The 27,476-nt window shown below is 38.4% G+C and overlaps 2 protein-coding genes, 1 long non-coding RNA gene and 1 pseudogene across 3 annotated transcripts in view; 2 read left to right on the top strand and 2 right to left on the bottom strand.

Annotated features, from left to right (window-relative positions):
• Positions 1-6,628: 6,628 nt before the first annotated feature.
• LOC129775662 (peroxidase) lies at positions 6,629-9,239 on the top strand. Its single transcript, XM_055780651.1, has one exon. The coding sequence runs from the start codon at positions 6,839-6,841 to the stop codon at positions 8,885-8,887; it is 2,049 nt and encodes a 682-aa protein (XP_055636626.1). The 5' UTR covers positions 6,629-6,838; the 3' UTR covers positions 8,888-9,239.
• Positions 9,240-12,419: 3,180 nt separating this feature from the next.
• On the top strand, positions 12,420-26,945 carry LOC129775404 (uncharacterized). Its single transcript, XR_008742947.1, has 3 exons — positions 12,420-14,029; positions 14,087-14,437; positions 24,692-26,945. It is a non-coding gene; the product is annotated as an uncharacterized LOC129775404 (long non-coding RNA).
• LOC129780705 (U4 spliceosomal RNA) lies at positions 14,425-14,528 on the bottom strand (annotated as a pseudogene).
• The window catches only part of LOC129775403 (uncharacterized), a 41,159-nt gene continuing 39,381 nt past the window's right edge, over positions 25,699-27,476 (bottom strand). Inside the window, exon 10 of the mRNA XM_055780122.1 lies at positions 25,699-26,785. Coding sequence (XP_055636097.1) covers positions 26,546-26,785 — 240 coding nt within the window. The 3' untranslated portion in view covers positions 25,699-26,545. The remainder of the gene's footprint in view (positions 26,786-27,476) is intronic.

Raw genomic sequence — 27,476 nt, 5'->3', positions numbered from 1 at the left:
GTCAAAGGTATCAATGTCCAGCCTAAGCTCAACGTCTATAACCGGATTGAAAAAAATTCTTGGACAAAAGTTTTCGTACAGAGGGCATCAGAGGCAAAACCTCGAATCACCGGAAATTGCACAACGAGAATGATTTGCTAGTCTCAAGCGTCATTCTGTGTGTTCTTTGTGCAATTTGGTTGGTTCAGGTCAATCACGGAAAGCAACTACGAATTGTACAGTCTACCTAAGCTCAAGCTCAAGAGGGCATCAGAGCTTGAGTTAAATTAACATTTTCTGTTTTATTACTTTAACCAGCAAAAAACCTGCAAAATTTTTTTTTTGTAAACTAATCATTATAAATAAAAGCCGTTTCTTCAAGAAAATGGTTTATTTTAAAGTATGTTTGTACCGGTTTTACCGGTAATGAAATTTTTGTTACCGAATAATCGGTTTTGAAATTTTGGCACGGTAATGCAATCCCTAATCTTGACACTAAAAACCATCCGATCAGACTGAACGAGTAGCCGAATATTATCGTCCCGAAGTGGGGAATGCATTGTTACCATCGACGGAGCGAAAAACTTTTTCTCTAAGGAGCTATTCGATTTTTTTTTGCGTGAGCGTTTAATCTGGAAGATCCTGTTTTTTTCAAACCACGCGGTTCATATACACATACGAACAAATTGAAATATAAATTAAACCAGTACTGGGTTTCAAAATTCTAAAAAAAAACAAATTTGGAAATATTTTTTTGTACCACGCAACACTGTTGAAATTCGGAAAAAAAATCACACATATCTAGAAAAGAAGTAGGAACACATTTAAATACGAATAAGAGTAGTAATGTATTAATATTTCAAAAATCAGTTTTCTAAATGGTCACGATCGTTTGCCCTTTTTTCCATTTTTGGAAGACTGAAAGGAGTGAGAATTGAACTCGTGAACTTTAGCGTCAGATGTGCGGATGTTACCACCAGGGCCCGAAATCTTCGAAGATGAAAAATGAAATTCGACTCTCCTCTTAGTAGCTTCGCTTCGGCTAGGACTAATTCGGCATTCACCGTCAACATGTCTTGAATTTACTAGAAATGAATTGACGAGCGTTAAGAGCGAGGATGACTTATGAACTATTCTAGCAAATGGTTATTCTAATCGACGTAACTAATGAATACAAATCTGCTTCTTCATTCAACCTGACTTCAATCCACACTACTACTACCCCTGACACGAATCTCGTTACCCGCGTACACAATCTTATTCCAATATAAATAGTTTTAAAAATAAAAATAAATAGGATGCAGTTTGGGAGAAACGTATTTATTTTGGGGAGAATCACTTCAATATGCATTGAAATCCATTTGACGGGGAAGAATGACATGTGATAGTCGTGTCGTAGAGTGAGATAGCAACTAAACGCCCGAATGACTGTTGAGTCATGTTGACGACGAACCTGCTGGAAGAAGCCAACACTCATTTCCAATTGAATACGAAGGCAAATTTATTCATAGTTCCCTGGCTATCCTCAGTTGAATATGACATTGCCGAGCCCTTGTTAGCACTGCGCCAGCTCGTCTCCCTATCGGTTGCAAATGTTTTATCCAACACTGCATTTTATGATGCTGGTTATCATCATCATCATCATCATCATCGAAAAGCTCAGGTTGCACATTCACATCGCGCGAATTGATTCTTAAGCGAGGCGTCGCCGATATAAAATATCCGTGTGCATTTACCAATACGATCGAGGTTGTTTACAGTTCTGCGCGAGAGACCTTGCCGAACCGGCATAGCCGGTAATGCGCTGGGCTGTGCTGCGTCCATTGACTCAGTGTAAATAATACGCACTCTCGTAAATCGTGAAAAAATGTAAACATGAACACTACCGGTTTATCGGTATCCGTTGTAGGAGCAGATTCAATACGCGAATATTTCAAATTTGTTAGCAAGATTTGAGAAAAACGCCAGCAACGCTGGCATAATACTTCAAGAAGCCTCAGGCAATATTTACTTGGCCCGTTTAGCGCAATTATTGTTTGTTCTCATTGGGTAGGTCAGTTATTATCCAATGATTCATTCGTGGATCCACGACAACGTGAGAAATTTGTTATGCATTAGCAGGCATGGCATGGAGAGCTGTACAAACAAAACCTCTAGAACAAATCGTAGCCTTAAGATTGTTTCTTGTATTTGTTGTGTGATGAGCTAATTTCTAGATGCCAATACACAACTCACGTTATCAGCAAGAATGCTGTAAACAGATCCACAACGAAGAGTTACAATAACAACATGCGCTTGGCTAGGCGCGCGTGGGCCTCCACAAGCGTACCGGCGAGAGCGTCAGCAGCAGAGGATAATGGCGTAATTTTATACATCGATTTGTGCTTGAATCAAACGAAATTATCAGCAACGGCCCAACCAGATTGCTGTATCTCACACATTGGCTTTGTTGTTAGGAATCTATCTTAGTTTGACTCACAAATATCACTTTTCCGGTCACGTCCACACGAATGGTCTGCGAGAGGAATATTTTGAATAATCTCGGTGACTATGTGTATGCAGGACGTTACTCGCGGACGGCAGCACTATGGGATTTCGGGCGGACAAAAATCGAAGAACTGACTGTCACCGATCTGTTTTTCTATATTTCCTGTAGAAAGAAAACACTTTAACTAAAAAAAGTTCAAAATTTCAGGACTGTAGCAGGTACACTATCTGAGATATCGAGAAATAAACATAAAAAAAGTGCGAAAAATGCATTCTTTTCAAAAAGCGAATCATAAATAAATGTTTCTTGATCATAACAACAGAATAACTTGTAAGTATATTATATTCACATTAACGTTATTGATAAGACTTTCTACAAAGCTTGTAGTGAGGTGGCTTTATAGCTGAAAATATGAAGATAAAGCATAAGAAAAAGAAGAAAATAGGAATAAAAACATAATTTCATCGGGTACTGTTTTATTTTTCAAGCTTTAGGTACAGGGTCTTCCATTTCGGGCTTCCGAAAGTATACAGCCCTGCGCTGACAACCGTTTGACATAGCTGTCAACCAAAGCGTCATATCGTTAGTTGAATGTCTGCCATTTTACAATATGGATCGTTTTAGCATCGCACGTGTTATTTTGTTAAATTTAACTATAAAAATGATGAAAAACCGGAAAATGTTTTTCGAGCATTACGGACGGATTTTGGTCGGCACACAATCGCTAATATAGTGCGTAAATTCGAACAAACTGGATCCGTAGCGGATATTGTGAAACCATCATCGTAATGTGCGTTCGGCTGAAAATATTGCTGTTGTTGCTGCCAGTATGGAGGATGACCCGAATGTTTCGATTCCACGGCGTGCTCAGCAATTGGGCTTGTCAAACACATCATTGTGGCGAATTTTGCATTTGGACTTGCACCTACATCCATAAAAAGTCCAACTGGTACAAAAATTAGAGCGTGGTGACCATGGAATGCGTCGGGCATACGTCGATTGGGTGAACGAACAACAGCAGCAAAATGCTGAATTTTCGCATCAAATTTTCTTCAGCGATGAGGCACATTTCGAGCTCGGTGGCTATGTGAACACCCAAAATTTCCGTATATGGGGCTCCGAAAATCCACACGTGATTGTTGAGAGGCCATTGCATCCGCCAAAAGTCACTGTTTGGTGCGTATTATGGTCTGGTGGAGTCATCGGGCCGTATTTCTTTGAAAATGAGGACGGCGAGACGATAACTGTGAATGGTGAGCGCTATGGCCGCATGTTAACCGATTTTTTTGCCACAAATTGAAGATATGGATATGGATGACATGTGGTTTCAGCAGGACGGCGCCACGTGCCACACAACACGACCGAACATGGCCATATTGCGAACGAAATTTGAGGGACAAATAATTTCGCGTTTTGGTGATGCCAATTGGCCGTCCAGATCATGCGATTTGAGCCCGCTAGACTTTTTTTGTGGGGTTATGCGAAAGACCGTGTCTATGCCAACTCTCCGTAAACTCTTGAACATTTGAAAGACAACATTCGTGAAGTTATGACCGAGATACCGCCCCATATGTGCCGAAAAGTCATCGAAAATTACCTGTTCCGGATCAAGGTGTGCGAGGAAGCCCTAGGTGGACATTTGAATGATGTTCTATTTCACACATAATGGCATAAACCAAACTTTAATTTGAAATAAAAGTTTCATCGAAATTCGAATTCTAAGTGTGTTTTATTTCAATTTACTTTCGGAATTTAATATGGAAAACCCTGTATATACTAACAAATTCTGAAGAGTATTGCTGCGACGACCTGCGACGAAGCGATTTCGAGTGCTTTGAAAATTTTTGGTACCTACAGGAAATATACAAATTCAAATATATGTTCAACGATTATACATGACAAGCTTTAAGTTTTTTTGTTTTTGATATGGTTGAAACTTGCCATCAATGACAATTTCTGTATATTTCACTACCAACTTATTAGAAGGGCTTATCTTCTTCAGTTTGAATGATACTGGGCTTGATCACGAACATCACTGCCACATACGCTTTCACTTCACTCACACTTTACCTAATCCTTTTGTGTCTATCATCGTTGTCACGGACAGTTGCGTGTAAGAAAAAACACCGTGAAGTGAAAGTGTTCATTCCCATCCATATGAGACATGTCGGTTGCATAGTTTTGGCCGTTTGAACGTTATGTAGGTTGCATAATTTCGGACGTTTGAAAGTTATGTAGGTAAAATGTATTAGAGTGTATGAGTGTAAGTGTATGAGATTATATTCCATTTAATTAAGCGTATGTTTAAGAATGACCAGTTTGCGATTATAACTCGATGATTCTGTATTTCAATGCCAACTATTCGGACTCATCCCATGATTCATTTGCTTGGTGCGTTAGTTTGCTGAATAAAACGCTGGTTCAAAGATGAGGAGGAATACTTGGTTGTTCGTGAATAATGTAGTTGTAGAACATATGGGAATGTATTTTTTTCTCTTTCTATAATTTACTATTATGTTTAACTAGCTGACTCGGCGAACTTCGTCCCGCCCAAAATAGATTTTTTGATTAGAATACTTTCAAACATCCACGTTTTCTTACTAAGTGAACGTTAGTGAGTCCAATCACTGAACTCTTTATTGATTGATTACTCTTTGACCCTTTACAATTTCCTTTTACTATAAATTGTCTAGTACTTCTACAAAAATTCGTTCTTATAATATAACATTATTTTCAGACACAATTCTCGTTCAAGATTCTTCAAGCATTTGGAAATAACATGTTTCTCTGTTGCATGGAATACATGTTTGATACAGAGAATAATACAAAATGAAGACAGCTCAAATCGGACCATTCCTTCCTCGGGTTTAGGGCACACTAACACATTTGGCCTTCCATTTTTTGTTTATATAGATAGAAGATATAGGAATGCGTTATTCCGTCTGAAAATCTGTTTCCACTTTCGAACTAAAATCAATTTCGTTAGCGCCAACATCAAATGGACTAACAACGCTTAGCTAATTGTAGAACATATGGGAATTCAATTTTCCAATTTTTCTCTCCGCTATATTGATCTACGGGAAGAGACGAATACAACGAGATATAGATGACTGAAATTGAACCATTCCTTTCTCGGGTTTTGCGCTTACCAACACATTAGGCCTTCCATTTTTATTTATAGATATAAGATATGAAAATGCGTTATTTCGCTTGAAAATCCATTTCCACTTACGAACAAAGATCAATTTCGATAGCGCAAATATCGAATGGACTAACAACGCTTATGATGATGTAATTTTCGAACATGTGAGAATTCATTTTTCCGAATTTTCCGATTTTTCTCTCAACTATATTGATCTACGGGAAGAGACGAATACAACAAAATACAGGAGGCAAAAATTGGACCATCCCTTCTTCGGGTTTTCCGCTTACCAACAGATTTTGCCTTACATTTTTATTTATTTAGATATAAGATATGGAAATGCGTTATTTCGCCTGGAAATCCATTCCCACTTACGAACAAAGATCAATTTCGATAGCGCAAATATCGAATGGACTAACAACGCTTATTATGATGTAATTTTTGAACATGTGGGAATTCAATTTTCTGAATTTCCCGACCTTCCTTCAGAGTTTTCCGAAAATTTTTCGGTTTTTCTCTCCACTATATTGATCTACGGGAAGAGACAACAAAATAAAGAAGACTATAATCGGACCATCCCTTCTTCGGCTTCGAAAAATGTAACGATTCATTAAAAGTTTTCAAATGCATATTACTCAAAGTCGTTATAGCGACATATGTTGTGCTTCATCCCATTAGATAGAAAATTTATTCAGCATTTTTTTTTGTTGGGAGGGTTTGAATTCCGAACAAATCAATGTATAAATCCCTCTATTTATATAAAAACCTCTATCAAAATTTGACCGAAATATAGTCACAAATGATAACTTGGTTCCAATCATAACAAGTAGAAAAAATATCAGAAGTGTTGAAGAAACAACGAAAATATTTTTGTCCGCTAGCTTGTATGGAAATCTCCCATGGTGGGCAGAATTACGCGCAGTCTACAGCACAGCTCGATTTGTTGGATTTTGTCCGGCTGTGTGTGGAAAATTTTTAATGTTGAAATAACAACAAATCAACGGTGGTCAGCTCGAGAGCAGCTTGATCCATCAGTTTACTTTAGGGCGTTCGATCGAGAGGAAGACAGCATCGAAGCGGCCGAGTTGCGTCGCGTCGCACGCATAGTGTCCTTTTTAGCAGTCTGAGAGCGCGTTTTTTTTGTTTGCAAGTGAACACAAACTATCAGTAGCGGGCTAATTGGAGTGAGTTTATTGATCGATTAGGGCAATTATCGATTGAAAGTGATCATGGAATGTCCAACAATGTCAGTGCTGTATTTAACCTTGTTCCTGGGATGCTTTGCGTTGTTTGCGAACCAGAGAGCACCAATAGTGGCTAGTGTCGATCAGCAAATGTTGTCCAGACTCGAATCAATAGGATCCATTCAGCATTTACAGGAAGCTGTGAAATACGGTGAGGATGTGATCGCCAAAAGCGAACGGATGGAAAACATGATTGCGGGTTCTAGAGTGAAGGTGACCGAGGGAAGTATTTCCCATGCGCAAATAATCGATGGCCATTCGACGGTGGGCACACAGAAGCAGGATTATATCGCGCGAACTGTACTCAAGGCCACATCACACATCGTAAATAGTTATTGCAAACCACAGGGGATATCATCGTATGACTGTGGGTTGTACTTGTCCACGAAGATCATACCTCAAAGCAAATTGTTGGAAAAATGTACAAAAATAGTGAGCGGTAAAAGCTTCAACGACGAGTATCGTCGTTTATTACCGGCCAGTTACCATGATGGGATCTATCAATTCCGTAAAAGTGTCACAGGTGGCGATTTACCGCACCCAAGAAATGTATCCAGCAAATTTCATGCGTCCCTTGCGGATGGGAGAAAGGACAGTCTACACAGTGTCGCTTTGGTCCAGTGGACGCAATATATCGAGCACGATCTAGCCAAAACTACGGTCCAAACCATGCACGATGGAACGGACATCGAGTGTTGCACTGACGAACACAATACGGTTCTGCCAAGATATCTCCACCCGTCTTGCAAACCATTATACATCGCCGAAAATGATCCTCATTACCGACATCGCCATGTGACCTGTCTCAACTATGTGCGTAGTGCATTGTCACTTGGTGACCGGTGCAATCTGGGACCGGCCAACCAGCTGAACCAAGCTACAAATCGACTTGACCTTTCGCAGCTGTATGGAAACCATGAAAGTGACAAGGCCTTTCTGCGAACCAAAAGTGGAGGCAAGCTTAAATCGCAACAGTTTGATTCAAGCGAATATCTCATGGAAAACATCGACAAGAAGCTTTGCGTTGCACACGCCACCCTCGATAGTACCTGCTACGTTTCCGGAGATTCTCGCGTTAACGTGAACCCGTACGTAACGCTTCTTCACACCCTATTTCTACGATCGCATAATCGAATCGCCAAACGGCTGGCTCTCGATAATCCCAGATGGAACGATGAGCGTCTCTTCGAAATGGCCCGAAAGGTCAACATTCAAATATACCGAAAGATCGTCCGTGATTGGTTGCAGGAGATTCTGGGCGCCCCGGTTGACATCGGTCGTATCGGAATCAAGGAACGCCGTGTCAGTAACGAGTTTGCGACGGCAGCTATTCGTTTCTACAACACAATGATGCCGGGGGAGATTTCCAACGTTGCCACTTCCGGTAAGCATTCGGCGTTGAATCTAGACGACACGTACTACAAACCGAAGGATCTCCGCAAGAGGGAATATTTTGCCCATCTACTCAGCTCTGTTCTGCAGCAAAACGCAATGTCACTGGACACTAGCTACGTGGACGGCATGGCGCAGCTTTTGTTCAAGACCAAAAACATCGGCACCGACGTCCTTGCGCTGGACATTCAGCGAGGTCGCGATCATGGTCTCAGCAGTTACGTAAACTACTACAAACTCTGCACCGGGCAGACGGTTCAATCATGGGACGACCTCTCGAAAATAATCGACCGAGCAGACCTCGCGACGCTGAAATCGGCGTACGGCTCAGTGCAAGATGTTGATCTCATAGTCGGGGCAATAGCGGAGAAACCTGCCCGAAGCCCGGAAGCAATTGTGGGACCCACTCTCGCATGCATCATTCAAGACCAGTTATCGTACTCACTTGGAGAGGACAACCATCAGCATCATTCGATCGATAAAATACTAGCCAATTATAGTGCGGCACGCTTCGTCTGCGATACCGCGCCGGTGGCACAGGTGCAGCAAAATATATTCCGCCTGCCGGCGGTCGATAACCCGCTTGTACGTTGCGCTCAGTTTGCATCTCTGGACCTGACGCCCCTGCGGAAAGAACATTAGTGCTACCACGATCAATACGTAAATAAACGAGCCATTAAAAGACATAAAAAGTTTCTTTCCATTCGAACATTCAACAGTGATGACTGCGCGGAGCTCAGATTTGTTTTCCCGGAAAAACCGGCGGCGGCGGCTATGAGGCCAGAAAGCGAGCACTTCTCAGCAGCCAGCAAAAGCAGTTTATACTAGAATAAGCATACACATGCAAGATGACTGTTGCTTCTGTTTACAGGACTCACGTATAGAAAGCAGCCAAAGAACGTGCCTGTGACATGAATTAGTGATAGCTGAATTCATTATATTTATTTCCTTTTCAATAAAAATCCAGTTTGGTGTTTACCAATACGTTCATCAATTGTTTATGCTTTGACGTAGTGACGTAGTTTGAAGAATAATACGATCGGAATTCGGGGAAGCGATGTGAATTTGTATTCACTGAATAACATTCCAGTTGTTGTTTGCCGTTGAGATCTGTTTTCTCATAGCTGGTTGATTTTACTCGGAAAAAAATCCACTATGGCTTCGGGCACCTAAATAACTTAACATCCAAAGCGTAATTTTAAATAATGAATCGATAAGACTCGACCATCTTAAATTTGAATGGTGTTGTTCAGAAGTTGAACTTTAATATTGTCTTTATTCATTTTTAATTCAAAAATCACACACTCAACGAATCGCTTATTTTTTGTTTGTTTTTTTCTTATGCGCAATATCTACATCAATAGATCATGCTCTTCTCTTATGTGCTGATCGCGAAGCTTGATTAATTCTCATGATCTTATCCATTAAAAAACATAATGGGCCACTGGCTCTTTTTAAGCACAGATATACTGTATTTTCCCACAAGCTTTGAATTTTGAGCAGAATTTACTATATACATTAGGGTGCCAATGAAAATGGTCATCTCGAGTTTCAATAAGTTACCCCATAAAAAATGTTCACCACCTCGAAAAAACATCCTATGCAAAATATCAGCTCAATCGGACTTAAGGGAGAGTGGCGCAAAGCGGTTAAAGTTCGAGTTTTTTCAAAATCGAAAAATCACCTAAGGGGGGAGTGAAGGAAATCGAGGTTTTCGAAAAAAAATGTATGCCAAATGTCTTAAAATTGCATGAAACGTCGAGATCTAGTGTCATCTCGAAAAAATTTTTTTTGTCAAAAATCGACACTCTGGGACTTTTTTTTTTTTTTCGACATGCGAAACGAAAAGTATGGTTTAAGGTGATAATAAAAATAGTTATCTCGTTTTAAATCCGAACTTGCTACGAAATGTTGATTTGCACAATAATATACCCTATGCAAAATAATAGCTCATTCGGACTTCATTTACTGGTGTCACAAAAGTTAACGAAAAATCACCGAAAATCGAGGTTTCAAAAAAAATTTTCTGATGCCAAATGTCTTTCAATTGCATTACTCATCGAAATTTTCAGTTATATCGAAAAAATTTTTTGTCAAAAAAATGTTTTTTCGCACTTGGTCGTTTTTCTGTTTGAAAAATTGATCTTTGAAAAAAAATTTTTTTAGATAACTGTAAATCTCAACGTGTCATGCAATTTGAGGACTTTTGGCATCAATTTTTTTTTAAAACTCCGATTTCCGCTGATTTTTCGATTTTCAAAAAAACTCATATTTTAACGTCTGCGACACCAGTAAATGGAGCTAATATTTTGCATAGGGTATATTATTGTGCAAATCAACATTTCGCAGCAAGTTCCGAATGAAAAATCGAGATAACTATTTTTATTGGCACCCTAACCATACTTTTCGTTTCGCATGTCGAAAAAAAACCCAGTCCCAGAGTGCCGATTTTCAACAAAAAAAATTTTTTTCGAGATGACACTAGATCTCGACGTTTCATGCCATTTTGGCATCAACATTTTTTTTTCGAAAATCTCGATTTCCTTTACTCCCCCCTTGGGTGATTTTTCGATTTTCAAAAAACTCAAACTTTGACCGCTTTTCGCCACTCTCCCTTAAGTCCGATTGAGCTGAAATTCGGCATAGGGTGTTTTTTCGAGGTGGTGAACATTTTGTATAGGGTAACTTTTTAAAATTTTAGGGTTGATTTTTCCTATGCATTCATTGGCACCCTAATATACATAAATTCAACCGACTTCTTATATATCTCTATGGTTCTATAGTTATGAAACTCAGTGTATTACAATTATTATTACATTATCATCCTTAGGGGCTTTGAACCCTCTGCTCTGGTTCTCAGTAGTTTTAGGTGCTTTTTCAGACATGATACTATAGAGATCCGTCATCCGTGACACTCTGTTCTGAAGTTAAGTATATTCCACTCAATGCGTTTTGCATTCATTGAAACAAATGGTAGTCGGAAGCGGCAAGGTATAGGCAATAAAGCGGGTGAGTCAGAGTTTCCCACCCATTGTTGTCAAATAGTTTTTAACATGATCAGTAACATAAGGCCGAGCGTTGTAATGATGGAATATTATCGACTCGTGTCTGGTTGCATATTTTTAAATCGTCCTAAACGATTCCTACAAAATCTATTCGAGTCACTTTATATACACAATGGTCCAGGAAGTGCATTTAAGTGGAAATTAGCATTGAGAGCTCGACAGTTATTCTCTAGACAAAAGTTGTTACATATAATAGAGCGCTCATTTTTATGTTATCAAAAATAGGGTGGCCAAAATTGTCGATGAAATAAAAAATCTAACTTTCTTATCTTTATAGATAAAGGAAAACATGGTAGGCCTATTTATTTAAGACATTTTTGTAGAATAAAGTATTTTTTCCATCTCTTGAAATAACCAACATAGCCTTTTTTACCTTTTAATAACCTTTTTTTTCCAACTTGCGTTAGGGTCACCATGAAAAAAAACTGTTTTTTCGCTCTAACTTTTATATTTTTAATCCTACATACAAACTGTCTCGGAAAGACTTTTATAGCTTACTAATATAAACATTTTGCGATGCATAACTTGTCAATATCTCAACTTCACTGAAAGTTATTGATATTTCTTCCCAAAAAATACGCTCTCTGCAATTGTTTGTCATTCTTTCTGGGGAAAACATAAACAAAGCTTATTGGCTTTATTTAAAACAGCATAGTTCACGCTACATGATGTGTGATTTTGAAAACTATGTTGTTATTCGTGTTTGACTAAATTAAAATTTAAAAAAAATGAGTTTTTGGGTAAAAACCATCAATAACTTTGAGTAAAATTAAGATATTGACAAGCTCTGCATCGCAAAATGTTTGTCGTGATAAGCTCTAAAAGTCGTACGAAGACAATTTTGATGTAGAATTTGAAATATAAAAGTTAGAGGAAAAACACCCGCTCTTTCATGGTCACCCTAATGCAACCTAGGAAAAAAGCGCGAAATCGATTATATTAAAAGAAACAAAAAAAAACTTTGTTCTACAAAGTTGTTTAAAATAATTAGAGCTACAACGTTGTCGAACTATGTTTATCTCTATCTATAAAGATAATAAAGTTAGATTTTTTATTTCATCGACAATTTTGGTCATCCTATTTTTGATAATATATAAATGTGCGCTATCATATGCAACAATTTTGTCGAAGACAGTTTTTGTCTAAAACATAAATATCCCCCACAAAGTTGTTTTTTAACTAAGTTGCATTAGAGTAACCATGAAAAAACGTTTTTTTACTCTAACTTTTATATTTAAAATTCCACATCAAAATTGTCTTCGTACGACTTTTAGAGCTTATCAGTACCAACATTTTGCGAGGCAGAATTTGGCAATATCTTAATTCTGCTCAAAGTTATTGATGGGTTTTCACCCAAAAACTCATGATTTCAATTTTAATTTACTCAAATAGAAAAAAACAACATATCATTGAAGCCGAAATCATCTGTCCCCGTCGACTATTTATAGCTCCTCCAATTTTATTGAGTGAATGGAACCGCGAAAAAAACAAACAATCACACATTATTGGATGTAACTGCTTTGTTCTCTACAAGGAAACTATATTCAGATAAGGAAGCAACTTTACTATGATTTCTGAAAATTTCATCATAAAATTTTTCAAATTCCAGATCAAATTTCAGTAATTACGACTGGCACGGATCTTTGTTCCACCTTTCTATCTAATTAATTATAATTCCTTTAATAATTGTCCATTCATCAAACAAAATGTTTTCGTCTCTCTCAACAGGTAGGTATTTACTAATGCTACTTTGAAACAGTTTTAGTTTTTTTTTAGTTTAAGAAAAGTTTGCACTTCATTAATCGAAAACATTTCTTCCCTTTTATGTTGCAGAATTCTAATAAAATAATCATAATTAACAGCAATTTCAGCAACATTGTCTAAACAAAGCTAAGTTATGTTTGAAAAGACACTGATCTGTGGTGAAAAGTAACCGTAGTTTGAGACCCTGGTTTCCAAATTAATCTAGTAGTACAACAAGACTTTCTTCTTTTCATTCACAAGGATAATTGGTCAAAAATACTAAGAATCCTTTCGATAGAAACTCCAAGAGAATGGAATAGTGCGTTACCATCGCAAAAACATTTCAATTAGAATTCGTTAGAAGTTAGAATTCGGAATCACTGTTTATTTTATAGTAACGATCGGAGTAGATGTATTTCAAATTTTTTGACAGCTAATTGTTTGGAAAATCTGTATCTTTCGACGGTTAAAATTTCAGTTGATCCGTTTTGTTTTGAAAAGGTTGTGCAGGATGGATGCCGAGATCAGATGCTAAAATCGCGTAATCGCTGACAGTGGCTAAATCGACAGTGTATGATGTGCTGAAACGTTGTCGTAAACGTGCAACTGTTGGACGCGTCATAGTGGAACATACGATCGGTTGAAGGTATTGAAATAAATACAAATCTGCACGCAAAACCGGGACTTTCGGACTACGACTTCGCCACAAACACAAATCTAATCAAAATACTATCCAGAGAATCCATATGTGAGAAGGTTATCGTAACTTTTGTGCCTGCAAGCAACCAAACAGCACGCTGAAGCATAATCTAGTGTCCGAAAGACGCTCTCGAAAATTGTACAACAGTATTTTGACGGAGTCCGAAGGATGCATGCTAATGGATGACAAAACGTACGTGAAGATGGATTTTGGACAGCTCCCAGGCCCAAAATTCTATAAGACCACTGCTAGAAGAGACGCTCCCACAAAATTTAAGTTCGTTTTTGCTGCTAAATTTTCCAGGAAGTTCTTGATTTGTCAATGGATTTGCAGGTGTGGACAGAAAACCTAGGTTCTCGTCACAAACATGACAATGGACGCGAAAATGTGTAGGAGAGAGTGCTTGCAGAATCGTCCGGTGAAGTTTTGGCCAGATATGGCAAGCTGCCACCTCATTCGAGAGGTGCTTCCGTGACACCGTGACAATGGGATCGATTACATTGAAAAAGATCTCAATCCTCGCAATTCCGCGCTATCGAAAAATATTGGCCAATTGTCAAGCGGAATTGAAGAAGGGCACCAAAGTGACTCGGGATGCTGCAGAAATGAAGAGATCTTGGAATAAAATGGCCGCTGAGGATGGCCAACAGGCAGCCAAACTTTGATGGAGGTATCCGAAGAAAAGTACGAAAATTCATCAAAACTGTTTTTCAACTAGCAATAATCGCACCTCGGATGTACCTCATTGGTTACGATATCGCCACTGTGCAAAGCTTATCCAAACTGTGATTTAGTAATTTTTTTTTTAATATTTTTGGAAGAACAATTAATTCTTTATTTTTATATTAAAACATTTTTGCACCTTTAACTCTTTGTGGTCGTTTGTCTGCTCTCAGCCACCACAGCAAGAAACCATGCTAATCTTATATTTCACCCAACCAAATATCGGTTTATGCTTTTCCTAAACGAAGCTCTATGTCTAGAGAACCTGTTCACGAATCAATACGGTGCACCTATGAGTAATAGATACCAGTACTCAGTATCAAACAAAGTAGTCACCAACACCAGATAACGCACAGTGCGTTGAATGCATAGAAATGTGGGAAAAAATCATAACAGTAGAATTAAGCCATTGTAACACTCTGGTGTGATGGAAAAGATTGTTCACAAATATCAGAATAACTGTTTGTATAAATGTCTCATATGTTATTTGAATAATCAAATAAGTGTCTCAAGCGACAAAATCTTTGTTCATCAAAAGTGTGAAGTTCTGATAATTTCGGCTACGCAGAAAAAACATTATTTGAGTAACTACTGGTTTTATTATGTTGAAGTAGTTGTTTTTAAAGAGCAGAATAATTGTTTGCAAAAGTGTATCATATTCAACGGATGATAAAAATAAAATTATGTATTGATTATACTGCCGTTCTACACACAATTGTTCCATGTTCACAAATCAGCAAACTGAGAAAACGCAGTCAAAGTTTTCTAACGTATTTGTCTACCAGGAGCTTCAAGCATTTCAGTTTAGTAATACACTCGGGTTTTTTAAGAAGAAAACTATTGTTTAACACTAGATTGCCCAAGGAAGTCATTTTGACTGCTTTTGAATTTCAATTAGAAAAACAACTATATATATAATACCACGTGTTTTTTAGAAAAATTTAACTTTTTGTACAACATATAAACACGTTTATTTATAACAGCAGTTACCTCCCCCTCTTTCATTTCCGGTACATACATATGTGTTATACCTATATTACACAAGAGCAGTCATTTTGACTGCTTGCGAATTTTAGATAATCAAATGACCGTCACTAATGAATGGAGTGAATTTCTTATATGAACAGTTCGGCTTTGTATTGAAATGACAGTTTTCATTATTTTTCGATAACCATCACATGATAACATACAAGTAAATGGTAAATTGTGGACTTGGGCGTATACTTGATAAGTTTCAATTTCTGTAAAGCTAAACCAGTACTTGTTGTTCGAATCTCTATGCAGCGATTCTTGTTGTTTATTTTACTTCTTTAGACCTATAAATTCAGGAAATGAATATGAAATAGAACTGAGTTATTGAAAAATTTGAGGAACATAAATAAAAATTGTTCCGATATAGAATCAGATGCAACAAATTCTGAACCATCATCTGAATATGAAGACGCACAATAATAAACAATACACAATAATAAATACAAATGATAAATACAAATGATGCAGTCCGAAGACATCGGTCGCAAATTTGTTCGCGTCTATCATACAGTGGAGATTATACCGTTATCAGTGGCTGGTGAAGTTATTTCGCCCTAACGGGGTTCTCTTTATTGCGCGAGTGAGAAGAGCAGCAATCACAACCAGCGTGAGGAAGAAGTTCTCCACCGCGGGCGCGGTGCGTGTGCCGTATCATCGCTGTGTGTGCTTTATCATCGTCATCGATTCCATCATCGTGTGGTGGTGCGATTTACCGTTGCAGCTGTACCGAGCGATTGCCACGCGGTTCGATTGGGACACCGTTTCATTTCATTCGCATTGGTGTGAGATTTAGGTATAATATATATATTAGGTTTAGGAAGATAGAAGAATTCAAAATTATATTATTTCATATCTGCCGTAATGGCAGAAGGTCAAGTTGAAATGGAGATTGAAACTACTGTTTCCTCCTCACTAGCTACAACGGGGGCTGGGAAGTCGCTCAAACGCGTTCCCCCCTCAGAAGATGTCTCTTCAGAGAAAGAGTTAATTAACCTCAACAAGCCCCCCTCAAGAAAATTGGCAAACTTTTCCTCTTCGCCCCCTCAATCTCCCGCTTCCGTTCAACTCCCGAACTTGCCTCCCAGTCCTACTGATCCCGCTCCCGCTCAACAATCGACCTCGTCCTCCCCCTCAGTTGTTTCCTCTCCTCGTGTCAAGGTCTATCCAAACGATGCACCTGGAGCTGGTCCATGGGTTGTTTTTTTCCGGCCCAAACCTAAAGGAAAATCTATTAATGTCATTCAGGTTTCGAAAGATCTGGCAAGATTTTATTCCTCCGTGGTCGAAATCTCTAAGGTTAGGCCGAACAAACTGCGTGTTGTCGTGAGTGATCGGAAACACGCAAATGCAATTGTGATCGACGAGAGGTTCACCCTAGAGCATCGTGTCTACGTGCCCTCCCATGACGTAGAAATCTCGGGGGTGGTAACTGAAACGGGTCTGACGTGCCAATTGATAAAAGAAGGAGTTGGTAAATTCAAAAGACTCCCTTTGGTGGGCGTTAAAATTTTGGACAGTCGCCAACTAGGTAAAGTATCCCAAGAAGAGGGAAAAACGAAATTCACGCCGTCAGACTCGTTTCGAGTAACTTTTGCTGGTTCGGCCCTCCCTGACTACGTCATGGTGGACAAATTGAGACTGCCTGTGCGACTCTTCGTGCCAAAGCCCATGACTTGCAACAAATGCAAGTCAGTTGGTCACACTTCAGATTATTGTGCCAACAAGGAGCGCTGTGCAACTTGCGGAGAGCAACATGTGGGGGAATCCTGCAGTGCGACTGAGCATAAGTGTCCATATTGCGGGGGATCCCCACACGTGCTCTCAGCTTGTGAAACTTACAAGAGTCGCTGGGAGAAACAGAAGCGCTCTTTGAAGGAACGCTCAAAACGCACTTTTGCGGATATTTTAAAGGGCGCTTCTCCACTTGCCCAACAACAATCAATCAACACTCAAAATGTCTTCGCCACGTTGCCCGTTGACGAAATGGAAGCGGGCACACCGTTCATTTTCCAAGGGAATCCCCGGCGCAAAAATGTGACCACTCCCAAAGTTCAAGGACAAGCCCCACCGGTTATACCCCCTGTTAGCATGTCTAAAAAATCGAGTGCAGCGGACAAGCAAAATCAGGTTCCTCCTGGTTTCCGTGGGAATGGTTCACCTTTGAACGGCCCAGCACTCGAGGGGACATCAAAAACCCCAACTGTCCCTGTTTTTCCGTCTAGTTCAACTTCCCAATCGGGATTTATAAAGTTGACTGACCTTGTGGATCAAATCTTCACGTGTTTTAACGTTTCCGACTCCATCAGAACCATTGTCATCTCAATGCTTCCAGTGTTAAAGACAATTTTGCAGCAATTGATGCAAACATGGCCCCTTCTTGCAATGATTATCTCTCTTGATGTCTAATTTAAATAGAGAGGTCGGAGATATCACTGTTTTACAGTGGAATTGTCGTAGTCTTATCCCTAAATTGGATACTTTCAAATTTCTAATTCATAAATTCAATTGTGATGTTTTTGCTCTGTCCGAAACCTGGCTCTCTTCTCAAAATGATCTCTCTTTCCACGATTTTAATATAATACGCTTGGACCGCGATGACAGATACGGAGGGGTACTATTGGGGATTAATAAGTGCCACCCATTTTTTAGAATTGGACTTCCACCTATTGGAGGGATCGAAGCTGTTGCTTGTCATGCAAACATCAGAGGCAAAGACCTCTGTATTGTCAGCTTGTATTGGCCTCCGAGAGCTGCGGTTAGCCGCAAGCAACTTGTTGACATGTGTTCACTCCTTCCTGAGCCACGATTGATCTTGGGAGACTTCAACTCTCACGGAACTGCCTGGGGGGAACAGTACGACGACAATCGTTCATCGTTGATATATGACCTTTATAACAGCTTCAATATGACCGTTTTGAATACTGGGGAAACAACACGTGTTCCTAAACCTCCTGCTAACCCAAGTGCGCTTGACCTCTCGCTTTGCTCGAATTCACTATCGTTAGATTGCAAGTGGAATGTAATCCAGGACCCCAACGGTAGTGATCACTTGCCAATCAAAATTTCCATCACCATTGGGTCGAATTCTTCTGAATCTATAAACATGGCATATGACCTCACAAGACACATTGACTGGAAAAAATATGCGGACGCGATTGCTCTAGCCATCAATTCCAGAGATGGTTTACCTCCATTGGAGGAGTATAGCTTCCTTTCTCGTTTGATCTATGACAGCGCGGTTCGCGCTCAAACGAAACCCATCCCAGGCTCCACTATTCGTCGAAGGCCTCCCAATCCATGGTGGGATAGCCAATGTTCCAAGCTTTATCAGGATAAATCGAACGCATTTAAAGCTTTTTGAAAACGTGGAACCATTGAGAATTTTCAAACGTATTTGGACCTTGAAAATCAATTTAAAAACTTGATCAAAGGGAAAAAACTTGCTTATTGGCGAACTTTCGTGGGAGGTTTGTCACGAGAAACGTCAATGATAAAATTATGGAAAGTGGCTCGAAACATGAGAAATCGCTCTCCATCGAGTGAAAGCGAAGAATATTCACATCGATGGATTTTTAAATTTGCACGGAAAGTTTGTCCCGATTCCGTTCCTGTGCAAAAAATTGTTCGAGATATACCACAAGATAGGTGCGATCTTGATTTCGAGTTTTCGATGGTAGAATTCTCTCTTGCTCTCCTTTCTTGTAACGATTCGGCTCCAGGAACAGATAGAATTAAGTTCAACTTGTTGAAACACCTCCCTGATGTGGCGAAACATCGCTTGTTGAATTTATTCAATCGGTTTCTGGAGCATAATGTTGTTCCAGATGATTGGAGACAAGTGCGAATTATAGCTATTCAAAAACCCGGAAAACCCGCGTCCGACTTCAATTCGTACCGCCCAATAGCAATGCTGTCTTGTATACGGAAATTGTTGGAGAAAATGATCTTGTTTCGCCTTGATCGATGGGTTGAAACGAATGGCCTACTCTCAGATACACAATATGGGTTCCGCAGGGGCAAGGGGACGAATGATTGTCTTGCGTTGCTTTCTTCAGAAATTCAAATGGCTTACGCCGAAAAAAAACAAATGGCTTCAGTATTCTTGGACATAAAGGGGGCCTTTGATTCTGTTTCAATAGAGGTTTTGTCAGACAAATTACACTCTCGGGGTCTGCCGCCTCTATTGAATAATATGTTATATAACTTGCTTTGTGAGAAACATTTGAATTTTTCTCACGGAGATTCGGCAGTAAGTCGGGTCTCTTACATGGGCCTCCCTCAGGGCTCATGTTTAAGCCCCCTTTTGTACAACTTCTATGTAAGCGACATTGACAATTGCCTTACACAAAATTGCAGCTTAAGACAACTTGCAGATGATGGTGTAGTGTCTGTCGTAGGATCAAAAGAATCCGACCTGCAAGAACCCTTACAAGATACTTTGAACAATTTTTCAACCTGAGCCATTGGGCTAGGGATCGAATTCTCCACGGAGAAAACAGAGATGGTGATTTTTTCTAGGAAGCATAGACCAGCAAAACCAAAGCTTCAACTTTTGGGTAAACCGATCACTCATGCTATGTCATTCAAGTATCTTGGGGTATGGTTCGACTCCAAATGTACTTGGGGGGCCCATATTAGGTATCTGAGTAAAAAATGTCAACAAAGAATAAACTTTCTCCGTACAATTACCGGCACCTGGTGGGGAGCCCATCCAGAAGATCTTATAATGTTGTATCGAACAACTATTCTCTCAGTGATGGAGTATGGCAGTTTCTGTTTTCAATCAGCTGCCAAAACACACCTCATTAAACTCGAGCGAATTCAGTATCTTTGTCTCCGTATCGCGTTGGGATGTATGCCCTCAACGCATACCATGAGTCTCGAGGTTTTGGCAGGCCTACTCCCACTAAAAGATCGCTTCAATTTATTATCTCTTCGGTTCTTCATCCGATGTAAGGTCATGAACCCATTGGTGATCGGAAATTTTAAGCAGCTGATCGGGCTAAATTTTCATTCTGGATTCATGACTTCATATCATGAATTCATCTACATGCAGGTTGATCCTTCTTCGTATATTCCCAACCGTGTTTGTTTTCCTGACTACATCAATTCCTCTGTACATTTTGATCTGTTCATGAAGGAGAAAATCCATGGAATTCCAGATTATCATCGATCGGGGATCGTTCCTACGATCTTCAATGCAAAATATGGGCGTATCAATTGTGATAATATGTAATTTACTGATGGGTCCTCTATGAATGAGTCCACAGGATTTGGAGTGTTCAACGAATTTTTTAGCACCTCCCACAGTCTTCAGAATCCTTGCTCAGTGTATATTGCTGAATTGGCAGCAATACACTGGGCGCTGGACAGCGTCGCCTCACGACCTGTTGAACACTATTACATTGTAACGGATAGTCTTAGCTCTGTCGAAGCTATCCGTTCAGTGAGGCCGGAAAAGCACTCGCCGTACTTCCTTGAGAGAATACGAGAAATTTTGAGTGCTTTAACCAGACGCTGTTATGTCATTACCTTTGTCTGAGTCCCCTCACATTGCTCAATTCCGGGTAATGAGAGGGCTGACTCATTGGCAAAGGTAGGTGCAATTGAAGGCGATATTTATCAGCGTCAAATCGCATTCAATGAATTTTATTCTTTAGTCCGTAAAAATACCATCGTTAACTGGCAACGTAAGTGGAACGAAGATGAATTGGGTCGGTGGCTTCACTCGATTATCCCTAAGGTTAGCCTCAAACCATGGTTCAAAAGTCTGGACTTGAGTCGGGACTTTATTCGCACCTTCTCTCGACTCATGTCCAATCACTGTTCGTTAGACGCGCTACTCTTTCGTTTTAATCTTGCCGATGGCAATATCTGTACTTGTGGCCAAGGTTACCACGACATCGAACACGTTGTTTGGTCGTGCGAGGTGTATCTTGTTGCCAGATCGAATTTAGAAAACTCTCTTCGGGCTAGAGGAAGACAGCCCAATGTGCCGGTGAGAGATGTGTTGGCTCGGTTAGAACTTGATTACATGTCCCAAATATACGTCTTCTTAAAAATTATCGATCTTCGTGTGTGATTGTCCTTATATCCTTATATTTTCCTTTTCCTTTTCCTTCGCGAGAAATTAAATCCCTTCTTACTAACAATAGAATAAGGTGAAATGTAAATACATATTAGATATAAGATAGGCTTAAGAATTGAGTATGATGAATGGGAGTGCGAATGTGAGTGTGAACATTGTCAACATATCCTTATATCCCTTCCTTTTCCTGAAAAAAAATGTCACCCTTCTAAACTCGAGCAAACCGCGAGTAATCGGTTCTCTACTTCATTAACACTAGAATTAATGAAAAATGATTATATATACTTGTAACAATACAGATAGGAGTTTGGCTCCTTTAAACTTATGTAACTGAGCCTGTAAAAATAAACGATTTAATAAAAAAAAAAAAAATACAAATGATAATGATAAAAAAGTCAAAAGTATGCTTGGGGAAAATTTACACATAAAAATATTTCCACTCTCCTTTGTAAAAAAAATGTACAAATAATAATGCATAATTTTTTCCCTAATTAATTTTTATCATTGTTGATAACTTGTCTTATAAATGTAAACAATATAAAAAGTATTGAAAATTAATTTAAAACCAATTTCTTTACATATTGTTTATTCTTTCGCAAAACAGTCATTTTGACTGCTTTTGGGCAAACTAGGTATATATAAAGTTTCAGTCTTTCTAGCGTTAATGAAATGTGAAAAGAATCAATCAATCTTGATTACGGGCTCAAAAATTCATGATTGGAAAGTTATGCCTAGAATATCCACATGGGATATTCTAGGCAGGTGCACCCGTGGCCGAGTGGTTAGCGTCTCACATTATCATGCCGGGTGTTCGGGTTCGATTCCCGTTCTAACCGGGGGATTTTTTCGTCAAAGAAATTTCCTTCGACTTGCACTGTGATCACGCGTATTCTAGAGCTTGCCCCTCGGAATACATTCAAGGCGTGTTATTTGGCTTAGAAAATCTCAACTAAGTATTAATAAATGACGCTAGTTAATGCATACGTTGAGACGGCAAAAGTTCCACAGGGAACGTTAACGCCATTCAAGAAGAAGAAGAAGATCCACATGGGACAATTGAACTTGATGTTGTTTTATGAAATACTGGGAACAAAGTGTTTTTCCGGAAGATTGGGCATAAAAATATCGTTTTATGAATAAAAGTGAAAATTGTCAAAAAGTGACATGGGACAGCTATGCGTAGAATACTTCATGTTCTCTTGGAGACTGTTTCGAAAAATTTCACACGAAGACGAATAATAAAATATAATTTGCATATAAAACATAAACATATATATACAACCATTCCATGCCAAACCGATATAGTGGTTCTCAGATTTTCGTGAAAAATGGTACTTTTGTTCTTTATCGCAGAACGTTATATCCGTATTTTCTCATTTTTTCAGTAGGGTGACCAATTCCATTTTAGGGTTGTTCGAAACTTTTTCCTCTACGCTCTACGAAATCAAAATCCATTTTTCAAAAAAGACTATCTAATTGGCTTTAATTTTATGTGTCAATCATCTGAATCGGTCCAGTAGATTAAAAGTTATGAATTTTTGTGTTGGAAAAAAGAGGAATAAATTGATGTTTCAAACCATCGGTTAACTTTGAAAAATCATAACTCAAAAACCAAAAAAGCGCCTCTCTGTATTTTTTTATTTTTTTTTGTCAGGGTGATCATTTCCATTTTAGGGTGGTCCGAAAAATCAATTTTCTCGCATTTTTAACAAAAATGACTTTTTGCAAAAATTTATAACTATCGAACCACTGGACCAATTCAGATGTTCGACATATTAAATTAAAGCCAATTAGCTGGTCTTTTTGGAAAAACACTACAGTTGCAGAAAATTTGAATTATGTTTTCATTATCATTGATTGTATTTGTTTTTTTTATAGTTTTAATGGTCTCGGGACCAAAGGCGCTATATTTTTTTATATTTTTCTGGATAGCTGAGGATTTTTCACATAACATATCTCGAAATCAGGTAGGCGTTTTTTTTCGTTTTTGAGTTATGATTTTTCAAAATTAACCGATGGTCCGAAAAATCATTTTTCCTTATTTATTCCACTACAAAAAAAATCATAACTTTTGATGTACTGGACCGATTCAGATGATCAACATATCAAATTAAATCCAATGGGCTGGTCTTGTTTGAAAAAAATCTTACACTCTAAATAAAAACGGATTTTGTTGTCGTAATTATTGATTATATTTGTTTTTTTATAGCTTACATCGTTTCGGGACCATGGGAGCCATATTTTTTTCTGAAAGCTGAGCTTTTCCCCACATAATATATCCGAATACCAGAGAGGTGTTATTTTTCGTTTTTAAGTTATGATTTTTCAAAGTGTTTTCAGTTTTCGTTCAATATTTCTATGCGACTAGATTGAATGTATGTGGCTATAATCCAAGTGTATTATTTTTTCAAAAAAAAGGCTAGCTAGTAGGCTTTATTTGATATATCGATCATCTGAATCGGTCCAGTATTTCAAAAATAAAAAATTTTTGAAAAAAAAATCATTTTTGGGAAAAAAGGCCATCGAAACCAAAAACCATCGCGTAATTTTGAAAAATTATAACTCAACAACGAAAATAAGCCTCCCTGGTTTCGGGATATGTTATGTGAAAAATCCCCAGCTTTCTACTAAAAATATCAAAAATATAATGCCATAATGTCCCGAGAACATGAAAACTATAAAAAACAAATACAATCAATATTGACAAAACCAAAACCTGATTTTTTTGCGAGCGCAGCATTTTTCCAAGTTAAGCTAGCTAGCTAATTAGCTTCAATTTGATATATCGACCGTCTAAATCAGTTCAGTAGTTCACAAGTTATGAGTTTTTGAAAAATGTCATTTTTGGAAAAAGGGGAAAACGTCAATATTTCGGACCACCCTAAAATGAAAATGTTGAACATTTCACCCTAACAAAAAAAAAAAATACGGGTTTAATAATTTGCTATAAAGAACAAAACTACCACTTTTGATGAAAATTTGAGAACTACTGTATCGGTTTGGCACGGAATGGCGGTATATATATATATAGTTTACAAAAAACTAAAAAATAAATTTATTTTTCATAATCTTGCATGTATCACTGCTTTTTCAAGGAAAAATGATTCCGACCAGTACGACACCCATGTCCAAATTTAATACGACCGCAAAGGGTTAAACAATTAGCACACAAAACTGTTTATTCTTAGCTATTTCTACTGTCAGAAAGGCCAACGATTTTCATGCCTCGGGAAATCAAAATCGGACGACTCGTCGAAGGTCTGACATCAAGCAAGAGTTGAATTCAGTAAAAACATCTATAACATCCACGGAATCATTCCAGTTTGCTAATGGGACGAAACATGACTATCCCGAGAGGGATATTCCGTCAAAGGAAATCGGGAGCAGCACCGTCAGCATCTCTAATGTAAAACCCAATGAGAGCCGGTTTTGATAGCTTAGTTCAAGCACTACTGCAGGAGATATCGGAGAGCTACAGAGAGCTTCAGGAAGCTAAAATTCGAATGACCGAACCACAATTTACCCTAGGTTTTGATTAGGAAGAAAATCTAAATAGATTATCTTTACGCTCACTGATGCCTCTGATGCACTAGTCAGTCCAGACTACCTTATCATATACGTACCTTGGTAGCTAGGATTCTTTTCAGCAGCTAGCATCAAAACTCAGTTTGATGGATGTTCTGGATTCGATTTTTGAGAATAGATGTCACAAGTTATACTGGGATCGTGAGATCATTGTGGATGATATTCTGAGCAGGTTCTTGAATCATCTCAAACAAAAAAAAACGATTGCGAAGAAACTTTCTTCTTCTTATTTTGTCTTTAAGAGGCTTGAAACATCTCAGTTCATTCGCCTCTATACCGAAGAAACTAAGAAACTTTATTAATATAGATGAAGGAATAAAAACAAGCCCAGGAGTGTAAAGTTCAAAGTTTCCAGCTTAAAGCTGAGAGCTGCAAAAACTCTAAAATAGTAATAGTAATAATAGTTCACTAGAGCGTCATAATAATGTAAAATTCGAATATTTATAATACTGGGTACCAAAAATCAAAAATTGGTTGACATGAGGGATGTCATCGTTAAACAGTGCAACCAACCTTGTTCTCAATTTAAAAACTGTAACACTCAACTGGTTTATTATTCGTAACTCAATCACTAATAAGGCACTATTCGTCTTACGGTATCTATCTACTATATGAGAATTATCGGCATTTATAACACGTGATAAAGGGTAGAATAGCCTGGCAAACCGTCACAACACATTCGCTTCTACACAACATCGTTCGACCTCTTACGCGGGTAGCCTGTTTTCTCTAGGAATGTTTCAAAAGCGCGGGTACAGTTACATATCATGCAGATACATTCAATAGTAGGTTTCTAGTTCGATTAAAGTAAGTAGATTGAATGATTATCTAAAATAGACGATTCGCAACGTGGGCCAATGTAATCTTTCGAAAATATAAAAAAATCTCGCGTATTTTTTTTCTTCAATCGAAAACCAATTATCCATAGAATTAATATAAAAATACGATAACTATTAGGGGATCACAATTGATATATCATGTAGGTTTAAATATACATATGTTTTTTTTTCTCTAAATATACTTTATGATGTTTTAGTGCGTCATTTCAATTATAAATAAGTGTTTGTATTTTCTAAATATATATCATCGTTTGTAAACAAACCAATATAAAACAATTTTACAGCACCTTTATGTTTATCGGAAATGTTCAACATTTTATTTATATGTATATACGAGTACAACCTACCATAAGAATATAATATCATTGTTTTCGTGTATTCTGTTGCTTGTGCTTGCGTTAATAGTGAACATCAGAATAACATCGCATCATCATCTAGTGTTTCAAAAGTTGGCCTGTTGGTTTATGCTACTCACCCACATTCATGCTCCCGGAGCGTGGCCAATCTACGCCTGGCCTTGATTCGTCATTTCTGTTGATGGTTTTGGCGACGCTTGAGAAGCGTCATGCTGGGATCGCTCAGCGAGTACGTTTCCGGCTCAAAGACCGGGGGATATTCCATATTGGGGTAGTCCGGTGAAGTTCGATTCAAAACGTTGCTGGTCAGTACCGATGTTGTTGTTGCGGTGGATTGAATGTTTCCGATTGTGATTGTACTGGTGAGGGTTGAGTTTGACTGAATTGTGCTTTCCGCGGAGAAGGTACTCTGCGATAAAAAAAATTCATCATGATTCCACACACTTTCATATATAATATAGTATAGTGAAGGTCCGCCTCATCCCCCTATATAGGCTCGAGTTGGTCGATTATTTAAGAAAACAGTGTAACAAAAAAACGAACTGATCTACAGATATAAAATAACTTCTTTGCGATACCATTACTTCATTAAGCTTAATCTATTCAAAAGTTTCATTGGAGATGCTTGAAAGAAGTAAACAGTAAATCTTTCAGTTCAACCAAGTCACATGAAGAAACACTTGCTGTCCCGTCGCGCCATCCTTCTGAGTTCACTGTAACCTGACTGCTTAATTTTTAAGACAACATGTTCTAATCTCCAGATTAATAAATCATTTGACCCGTTGGATGAGTTTCAAGTTGTAGCCGTTTATTCTGACGGTTGTCTGCTTGATCACTCAAAAAAAAAGTTCATGGATTGCAGATTGCAGATCGAAAGAGCGAATATTGTCGAATATTTGCTCTTTCGATTTTCAACTAAACCTCAAACATAGCTGTGCTCCTTTTTATCAAGACTAACATTTTCAATTCCACAATAAGAACAAACTCCGGGGGTCTCCGTAGCCACATTGGTTGCGCGTTCGCTTAGTAAGCGATCGATCGTGAGTTCAAAAATTCAGGGCCCCCATTGACCATCTTTGTGTTGTTACAGAATAACTACG

This window comes from Toxorhynchites rutilus, chromosome 3 (assembly GCF_029784135.1).
Source record: "Toxorhynchites rutilus septentrionalis strain SRP chromosome 3, ASM2978413v1, whole genome shotgun sequence".
NCBI classification, from domain to species: Eukaryota; Metazoa; Arthropoda; class Insecta; order Diptera; family Culicidae; genus Toxorhynchites; species Toxorhynchites rutilus.
This window is presented reverse-complemented; position numbering and strand designations above follow the sequence as displayed.